Consider the following 10,033-nt stretch of genomic DNA (forward strand, 5'->3'; position numbering starts at 1 on the left):
ATCAGGAACAAAACTGATTTATTTCACAAATACCTACATTACTATTGACATAATCAATTGACATATTAATATCTAACAGTACTTATAGACAATATTGTTATGGACAAAAAAAATTGCAAAGCAAAATACAAAAATCCATTGTAGATACCTTAACAGCAATAACAGCCCCCGAGGGCTTGTGGAACATTTTAACGACATGGCCGCAAGTGCCGCTGCCAAGCTCGCCCAACTGCTGCAGGTCATCTATGTGTGACCTGTACTCTACACCTTCGACGTTCAGTTTGCCGCTCACCTTTTAAAATGTACAAAAGAAATTATGAATTTACTTGATATCATATGCCCCCTTAAAGAACCATTTATTTGTAAGTATTTCTCAACCAAACTAATCTCCTATTATCACAATGCCATGTATATGACATTTAATGAATAAATCGCATTTAAAATCTTTTAAGGTCTTTAATTATTAAATGTATATTACTCGCGTAAAATCAAACACAAGAAAAGAAATATAGCTTGAAACCAATTATCAACAAACTATACAAATTTATATTATAAATGAAATGAGAACAACACTATGATATAATAACATATTATAAGAACTGTATCAATGTTCACTCTAGAATTACAAACATTCCATTATTTTCCACTATCAAAACAACAGTCAAATTCAATAAAAACAAAATGGATCTCGCTTCAATATAGAAAGCAAACGACACCAGCCTTTGTCCAACCAATTAGCATCACCGTACCTTGTACACCTCTCGCATCCTGTGCTCAGTGTCAGTGGCCTGTGGTGACCTTGGTGGGAATGCAGGTATCTCCCTGCTGGTGAACATGGGCGCTGCAACAATGCACATTTATTATTTGTAGGTGTAACCGTTAAATATTTCGGTGATTGTAGTTTCATTGTAAATTCTGTGAACAGATTTAAATAAGAACAAATGGCATGCTTTGCTTATAATTCAAGGACTTAAATGAGCATAGCTGGGACATGGAACTATTTAATAATATGCATAAAGTTTAGTAGTTATGCATTTAATACATATGTATATAATATTTGTTAATTATGATTTATAGTACTTTTTACTTCAAATTGAGAAAGATTAAGCCCTGCCTTAATATTTTTACTTACATCCTACCAATATTACAATCCTATCCTACTTCCTCCTTCCCCCTACTAATATTATAAATGCGAAAGTTTGTAAGGATGTGTGTGTGTGTTTGTTACTCTTTCACAAAAAACTACTGAACCGATTGCAATGAAATTTGGTATGTAGACAGCAGGCAACTGGAATTACATATAGATAAATTTTTATTCCAATATGGGATACGGATTTACACGGATGAAACCATGGGGTGCAGCTAGTATTTATATACTTCCAACTTATGCTTTTAGAAAAGCTTTTACCTAAATAAAAAATATTTTTTATACATTTAAAGAAATATACACCAGTAAGATAATGACATAGACCAAATTTACCAGAGAAAATCCTACAATTTCTAAAATATGGTATCCTAGTAATTTGGTTTTGTTGTCTACAGAAAGTGAAATCACATCAGATCCAGTTTAATGAAATAAACTTGAGTCTTATAAGAATTTTTATATTAGCAATTACTTGCATAATTTACATACTGTGAGTACTTACTATTTGTGCTATTAAGTTAAAAATTTCTTACCAATAAACATATTCATTTTCTATTTTATTGAATATGGGATCACAAATTAATTTAAACCTGAGCATAACACTTAAACAATTGATTCCAATGTTAAGACCACCCACAATTAACCGTCCAATGCCGTGTTATGCAAATATTGTTAAATGTATGTTAGACTTTAATGCCATAACATTTCGGAGCATATCATTGCCCTTCAAATGATAAATAACCTAACATTACTCTACATGCATAAAAGAAAACCGTAATTATATAAATTATATTTGAACCGCTGCATTATTACAGTAAATAAACAAACAAATGGCATTTTGTAAACATAAATTCCGTGGTTGAAATTTACGTACAAGCTTTTAGCGAACATTTAAATTTCATTGTTTTGATAGAAAGAAAATTGGACAGTGTCGATGAGGATTTTTGCAGCGGTATTTATGACGAAACTGGAGATCGATATTAATACTTACGAGGCCTAGGCCTCCGTGCACTCCCGGGTTTGGAGGCTCCATGTCCACCTTGGTTGTGAATAGCTCCCTCTCTACGAATACGCAATTCATTTTCAAAACGTTCTTGCAAACATTTTAGTTTCCCTTCGAGTGAAGTATTTGACATTATAGTAAATAAAAAATCACACAAATTACATCTAAACACTTATTTCTATACATTTATCAATTTATTTACACAAAAAAAATATAATCGAGGAGCATTAGTCCAAAGATTTTTCCTTTCGTCAAATAAAATCTGTGTTGCCAATTGCCATTTTGGGCTGCCATTAAAGGAAAGTTCTATAGGTTATGGTTTTAGGACTCCCAAATAAAATAAGTTGCCTTTCTCAAATTCGTTCTGTAAGTAATTACCAATTACATACTTCCAAAAGAGTAGCTGTTAGGTGTTCATAATTTTGTCATGTTCCACTTTGTTGCAAATTGCACTTCTATTTACAATTTTGAAGAAATCGTAGCTCTTTGATAGATATTGGACAGTAGACACTGTGTCTACAGACTCATAGCTTTGTAGGTATAAAAAATTATAATATCTGTCTTTTGTTTTGACATTTGAATGCGCAAGTCTGATTTATGAACGAAATACCTTTCATTCACGTCCATAATTTTTTGCATTTCGCGTATTGCATCTTCTTGCTATACGAAACTGCATTTATTTCCCTTAGGAAGGATAGAATAGTGTTATCGCGGGACAGAATTAATTATAATGTAATTTATTTTGTATTGTGCCTACATATTTCTTTGTGTCAACAACGAATTGGTGAAGTAGGTACAGTGGAAGTGAAGTGTTTCCTGTGTTGAAATGCGAAAGTTATATCATTTTCTAATAATAATGTTTTGTTGATAAAGTGGGTGATAATCTTTCAAAATGATGCAATCAAATACAGAAGGATGCATGAATATAGCTGAATTGGCAAATCAATTACGTCGAGAAAAAATCTTTATTAATTCCGAGAGACAACTGTTACAAAATCTCAATGAAGAATTGGAAAAAAGTGCTTTGGAATTGTTGCAACAGTCTTGGATTTGTTCCCAACAACGGCAAAACCTCACTAACTTGATAACTTCAAGATGTGAGGCAGACTCAATTGCTGCTTGCCAGAGGGCCAGCCTTCTTGAGAGCACCACCTTTATTGATGTTTACAAGGTCTTGAAGTACAAAGTGAGTGATTATTTTTTTTTTTCATGTCGTAAAATCCTTATTTCTTATAATTTGTCAATAATACTGTAATAATTTTACTTATTATGAGATACACATTATAACATCCACCCACTTTTCACAAAAATTTTGTGACTTTTCATTCGCCTTATTTGTATAATGTGAAGAAATAGTATATTATTTAAAAGTGATCTATGTTGTCTATTTTGTCTTAAATTTAATAATTACCTGAGAAACTAGTGATGTTTCCCCACTTCTCCTGTGGTACTTTTTTTATTTGATAAGAACCTTTTTTGTGGCTTAGAAAAAAAGTTCTCATAAAACTTGAGTTGTACGCAAAGCAACCCATTTGGTAATTCATTTTTATTTTTATGTAGATATTTAAATAAAGTTGTGTAGTGAGTTGACCTTGACAAATTAATAATTTATTTAAATGCCTGGTTGTACCAGTATAAAGAGTTACTGTAACATAACACTATTGTTTATGGTAGATGAATATTCATACTAAGAGATATTTGAAATTATTAATTATCTATAACAGATGTAAATTTCTTTTACTTTATTGGTCTGATCTGTAGAGTCCCTTAATGATATCATAAAATGCTAATTATTGAAATACTTTAAATTGTAACAATCAATGTATCGATTAAATTTTTTGAAACCATGCACACAAATCAACTGCCTGAATCTAATAAAGTATGTGAAAGATAGTATAAAATTTTTTTTTTTTTTGTTGTGCTAAAGTTATCTTTATAATATGATAAATTGAGATGTGATGTGAGAAAATATTTTATCCCATTCCTATGACTGTAAATTTATTACAAAAGTAGCTGTGCTCCTCAGTTCCACTGTTGTTAACATGCTAAATGAAGTTTTTCTTCAAATCCCAATGTTTCCATGGCAATATTGGAATAATAAGTAGCCTAAGCTATTCCTTATTACATCAGCTATCTGCCAGTGAGCCCCTGTAAAATGGCTCCAGCCATTCTTGATATTAGCCAAAACAAACAGACAGACAAAACTAAAAAATGCCTTTTTTTGTACATGAACATACATACATCTATGTGTATTTAATGAAAAACAGTTTTTATTTATAGATATAGATTATTCCCAATAATAATTTGATTGCGAAGTTGAATGTGTTTTAAATTAATCAAATGGGAAGCATAACATGATCATCATTTCCTCAATTATACAGAGGATATATTGGATTTATTAGTATGAAAATAACAGTACAATATGTTGTAGTTGTGATACAGTATATAAAATATAGTCAATAAATATATAAAATATAATCAGGGTTTATGTAAACAGAGGCAATTGGAAACAATTCTCAATAAACTTTTAACTATGTTGAAAAACTTAACTATTTGTAATGAAAATATATTTTTCTCAAATATCTATGAAAATTTATTAGATTGTAATTTTTAAGTTTTGCAATTACAGAAAAAAATTAGGACATTTTTCCAAAAGAATCTCATTTTCACAAATATCCTTATGGACCCTACACACTTTTTAAATATATTAATGATTAGTTTTCCTCCTCACAAGGTCAAAGCAAATTAATTGGAATGTAAAATTTCCGTTTTACTTGTTTATTTTATATATAATTAACATACAAAATTAGTCTATGTCTATCTCTAGCTATTTTGGCTGTCTATTTTTGTATAATTTTAAATGAAAATAAAAAGCTATGAGGGAAAACATTGTATGATTTAATCTAATTTTTAGTCTAGACTAGTTGTTTTATTTAAATTTGCAGTGACTGTATACATAGTGAACTTTTGAGATGATATAATGGACATAGCCAGCAGTCCTTAAAATATAGTAGCTTTTGAGTAAAATGTGAAAGGACAGACAGTCAGCGAGGTGAAACAAATTTGATGAATGATGACAATTTTTTTCCAGGAAGCGAATGCTTTGGGTGAACTCCTCGGATGGCTCAAGGATACTCCGCACCTGATGGCTCTCTGTCTCATGTTGGGAGAGGAGCACATGCCTCCATCCTTACCCTCTGCTCTCGTAGCCGGATTGTATGGAAGCTGTAGATCCCCACTGGACAGAACTCGCCTGTTAGCTGTTATCCGATCTTTAATCAAACATCAGATGGCACCATCAAGTGATCCCAGAAAGTAAGTCCTCTAGATGTATTGGACATAGAGTAGGAAAGGGATAGATAGATACTGGTTTAAAATATGTTTACCTGTTTTTTTTTATTTGTGTAACTTCGAGATCTAATCATTTTACAGTTCAGTGTTAAATAAAAAAACTTACATTGCGTTGATGTTTTTTTTCCTAAGTGCATATAAAGTTTTTGACTTAATATCTAAAACCCTCAGTACAAATATTTGTCAAAGGGACAAAAATTAAAATATGGGCAGTTTACTAGATATTCACCTGCTCTGCAAACTCTTTTTAAAATCTAAAGTTCTCAGTCATTAAGTTAATTTTGCTCAAGTCTCTAATATTAGGCATTTATTTAGACAGAATCTATTTCTCTAAAATAGAATCAAATGTTGTTAGTAAATTCGTAACACTACTAGTAAATTCAGAATAAGATAAATATGTTCCTCAATAAAAGCTGCACTTGCAGTGTGGAATATGCATCTGTATACAATTAATCAACAGAGCATGTCATATAGACGACATTAGACAATAAGCAACCTTGAATCTTCATCCGCACGCGACTGACGTAATTCAGTACCTAATGAACATTATGTGATACTAATCACATGTGACAGCTGTTACACGGTAAACTGAGCTAAGTCGATAGCTATATGATTTGTGGAATGCGTAATTTTACACCTAGTGGCAAGTGTATTAAATGGGCCCATCCAAGTATGAAATTATAGGTTTACTCTTACGTAAAAAATAATTGTTCGATGATAGTTTGTTGATAGCAATCAATGGCATTTCAATTTGATATAATTTCCTTTCCGTATGATAATATTTATGATATAAGTGTAATCCCACCAAACACGACTACGCCCATGATTGTAATGACATTCTGTTTATGGCTGGTTCTTGGGATTTTATTATCATCTTTTCGGACAATCGAAAATCGGAATTGGGAAATCGCACAACTGTTAATTATTATGTTTTAGCTGAATCCCACTATGCAGTGCCAACTCCCAAACTATCCACATAAAGTCCGATGCAGAACATTCTCTGTTCTGTCTCTCACTCACAGTCATGCCGTCTCGTGATGTGAAAGTGAGTGATTAATTTGTCACTTTCTCTAGGAAGCCGATATGCAATGTGTGCGTTACGTGCTAATGACTTCCGAAGACTAGGATTTGTAATTGTTGCTGTGATGTCGTTTCTAATGATAAATTTTTTAAACAACCCTTTACGTAGGATAGCTTCCGAAAGCGTTTAAGATCGAATTGGTTCAAATTGGTTCAAAACTTTCGGATTTTGGGCGCGTAAAGGCACCGTTTTTTTTAAAGCTATGAAACTAAAAATAAGACAACATTCTTTCTAGATTGTTCCGCACAAACAAATGTGCTCTATCGTCGCTCTACAGTATATATCGGGATGGGCATTCACCAGCGAGACAGTTCCTTGTGGCAGCTTTACAGGGTCCCGTGATGGCGGTGTTGCATGAAGACGAGTTCTTCCTTGACGCCGATCCAGATAAGGCCATGGAAAGGTGAGTGCCGATCAAAGACCTGCCTTCATAGATTTTTATGAAATTCAAAGTGAAATGGACCTTATACAAAATGGAGTTAAACGTCAGAGTATATGTTTATAGATATATAATCTATACTCTTACGTTTAGACTATCATTAGGAAGGTTTGCATTAAAACCAGTTCTTCCTCAATGTTGATCCAAATAAAGGCGAATAGGAGAGCGAGTAAAAGCAAATAGGAGAGCAAAATAAACTTCGGATTTCGGTTGACGTCGAAAATTCAATTCAATTTGTTGCATCATAAAGTTTAATTCTGTTCGATTGTTTAAAATTTAACAATAGCTTCTATTTGAATTAATTTAGTCCTGTATAATAATGATTTGTGTATAGTTTTCCTTGTCTCTATGGTGATATAAATTACGTGAGGTGTTAATAAAGTTATGGCAAAACTTGATATATTAGTATTCGTCATTTATTCTTTAAATCCCGCGGATGGATATTCATGGGTTCATAGTATAAATACATTTCAAAAAATCTCACGTGAGATTTGGAGAGGGGGGGAGAGGGTTAAGGAAAATCTCACGAAATCTCACCATTCAAAAAATCCTGAAAAATGTCTCACGTAATTTATGAACGCCCCCTATTCACATGTAGAAGTATATCAGTATCTTATGATATACAGAAAATCGAATTACCAACCGCGTGTAATCACCGCAATGATTCATAATAGCTGTTCTATTACATAATCCTGATATTTCAAAGAACACACACATTAAATAATGTTAAATATTTTTGAGCTAGATTTGTAAATTACAGAAGTATTTCTTTGCTACCATAATCTACAATAGTGGCATAGATATTTTTATGCCGTTTGCTACTACGTGCTACTAAAACGACTGTACCGATTGTGAAATTCATATCAATAAAATAAAATAAATGAAAAAAAAACATTTATTGATAACAAAGCCACACAGAGACAGAAAAATGTAAAAAAATACAGTAAATAATTTAAAAACTAGAACAAACTATACACATTAAAACTTACAACCTAAAAATACAATATCAGTAGAAGGCGTTACGTTTAAGCTGTGTTTCGATTTCGCTTTACTCCGGCCCGATCCGGGTGGAGTGAGATAGAACCGTATAAGGAAGAAAGGTGGCAATTCCCCAGATTCTCACCGGCGGACCGCCTCAAGAAGTTCGGCCAATCGAACAGCAGCGAATATAGCGCGAAGGTGGCGAGATACCGCAAGTGGACCGTGCAGTCGCTGTACAACCTCACCAGCAAGTTCATAGCGGCGCTGCGGGAGTACTGGCCAAACTTCCCGACCACCATAGCGTGGATCGTTCAACAGATTGTGCACCTGTTGAAGCAGCATTCGAGGTGGGTGGTGGTAGTCGTGGTGGGGATAAGAGTAGGAATCTTGCTTATATTATAAACGTGAATGTTTGTAAGTATGAATGGGTGGATGTGGTCGGTGGTGGATGTATGCATGTTTGCTACTCTTTCTCGCGAAAGTAACTTATCGTGTATTTGAAATTTGGTGAAGAGATAGAATATAGTCTGGATTGGCACGTAGGTTACTTTTTATCACGCGAGTGACGCTGCGGGTTACAGCGAGTCATAAATAATAAATAATGTTAAATAAGAACAAACCTAAAAAAAAACTCTCCAACCAAATTTTCGCACTTTGTTTATGTACAGAGTATACATAAGGAAATTATTTAATCCTTCATCAGAATAATAAAGTATACTTATGATGTTATTGTATTGTCACCAATACTTATATGAAGTACACAACGTTTGAATTAAATTTGTCCCTTTAAAGTGAGTTAAAATAAGTTGCTGATGAAACTTATAAAAGCGTGTGATAATTATCTACTTTTTATTCCAATATTCCCACAAAATTAGGTATTTATGGAAAAAACAAAATTACGTGAGTGAAACCGCGGGACACAGCCAGTAACCGAACAATGTTCCGTTCACAGGATAACCGAACGCGAAGTGCACGCAATATGCACGGACCTTGTGTTCAACCACTTCATATGCCCCGCCATCGTAAACCCGGAGGCGCACGGTGTGGTCGACATACCGGTGTCGTATATAGCGCGGTTCAATCTCATACAGATAGCGCAGATCATACAGATGCTGTGCCTAGCGAGGTATCAAGAGGTGAGCTTCGTCTTTTTGCTAGAGACATGTTCTATTTTTGAATTTCCAGAGTCTTTTTTGAGCTACTTTTTCTGTATGTTTTTCGAACTCTAAAAATTATTAAAGACATATAGTCAAAATTACAACAACCAGATAGAGCGACTTAATAATATACGTCCCCCAGGTGGAGCCCAAGGTGCGCGACCTGTACACCAAGTTCGAGCGCTCGTGCGTGTGGTCGCTGATAGAGGCGGTGACGAGCCCGGCGTGCGGCCCCGCGCCCCCCGCGCCGCCCGCGCCCGACGCGCCGCTGCGCACCGACGCGCCGCCCCGCACCCAGCTCGCGCTCTACACCTACTGCGACGTGCATGCGCTGGTGAGTGACAACCTTCACCCCCCCCAACCCCCCACGACCCCGTGCACTTTCCGCGCCTTTTCACATTTATATATGCCATACATAAAATGGTCCTTCGAGCCAGATCTTTTTGCGTAAAATGTGTTGCATATTAGAAAGAAATATGACGCAGGTACATGTTCTGGATAATTTTTATAATCGATTTAAAGCGTGTGAAAGAAAAGTAACAAAACTTAATTGTTTGCAGATTACGTTTTTACGAAGAATATCCTCTAAACTCAACAACAACGCATCTAACGGTAACGCTCAAGAGACCAATGGGAGCGCCTCCTCGAACGAAGTTGCCAATTTTGGGTAAGCTCTTATACTGTAAAAGTAAAGATGTGTTGTGAAAAATGTTTATCTCATTTTGCGAGGCAAAGCTTAATTTTAACTTAAAGTCATTGTCAATTGTACAGTCACCACGACTTCGATTAAATCTCTATTAATTATTCTACTATCTAAAATGAATCTAAAATGAGATATAAGCTGTATGGAAATTCTAAGAATAAAGAAATGGTATAT

At 34.3% G+C, this 10,033-nt stretch overlaps 2 protein-coding genes across 3 annotated transcripts in view; one reads left to right on the plus strand and one right to left on the minus strand.

The window, feature by feature from the left end:
* The window catches only part of LOC119830012 (dual specificity mitogen-activated protein kinase kinase 7-like), a 12,179-nt gene extending 9,765 nt beyond the window's left edge, over nucleotides 1-2,414 (minus strand). Inside the window, exons 1-3 of one of the 2 annotated variants that reach the window (XM_038352823.1) lie at nucleotides 2,136-2,280; nucleotides 750-841; nucleotides 149-292 (exon numbers count right to left, since the gene is read on the minus strand). In XM_038352823.1, the coding sequence (XP_038208751.1) occupies nucleotides 149-292; nucleotides 750-841; nucleotides 2,136-2,280 (381 nt within the window). Of the gene's footprint in view, nucleotides 1-148; nucleotides 293-749; nucleotides 842-2,135 lie in introns of both variants that reach the window. The other variant, XM_038352822.1, reaches the window with a different exon arrangement.
* Nucleotides 2,415-2,729: 315 nt separating this feature from the next.
* LOC119830495 (receptor-mediated endocytosis protein 6 homolog) overlaps nucleotides 2,730-10,033 on the plus strand; it is a 28,686-nt gene continuing 21,382 nt past the window's right edge. Inside the window, exons 1-7 of the mRNA XM_038353539.1 lie at nucleotides 2,730-3,333; nucleotides 5,239-5,462; nucleotides 6,815-6,982; nucleotides 8,134-8,346; nucleotides 8,952-9,135; nucleotides 9,299-9,490; nucleotides 9,717-9,823. Coding sequence (XP_038209467.1) covers nucleotides 3,040-3,333; nucleotides 5,239-5,462; nucleotides 6,815-6,982; nucleotides 8,134-8,346; nucleotides 8,952-9,135; nucleotides 9,299-9,490; nucleotides 9,717-9,823 — 1,382 coding nt within the window. The 5' untranslated portion in view covers nucleotides 2,730-3,039. The remainder of the gene's footprint in view (nucleotides 3,334-5,238; nucleotides 5,463-6,814; nucleotides 6,983-8,133; nucleotides 8,347-8,951; nucleotides 9,136-9,298; nucleotides 9,491-9,716; nucleotides 9,824-10,033) is intronic.

Source organism: Zerene cesonia, chromosome 11, assembly GCF_012273895.1.
Source record: "Zerene cesonia ecotype Mississippi chromosome 11, Zerene_cesonia_1.1, whole genome shotgun sequence".
Classification (NCBI taxonomy): Eukaryota; Metazoa; Arthropoda; class Insecta; order Lepidoptera; family Pieridae; genus Zerene; species Zerene cesonia.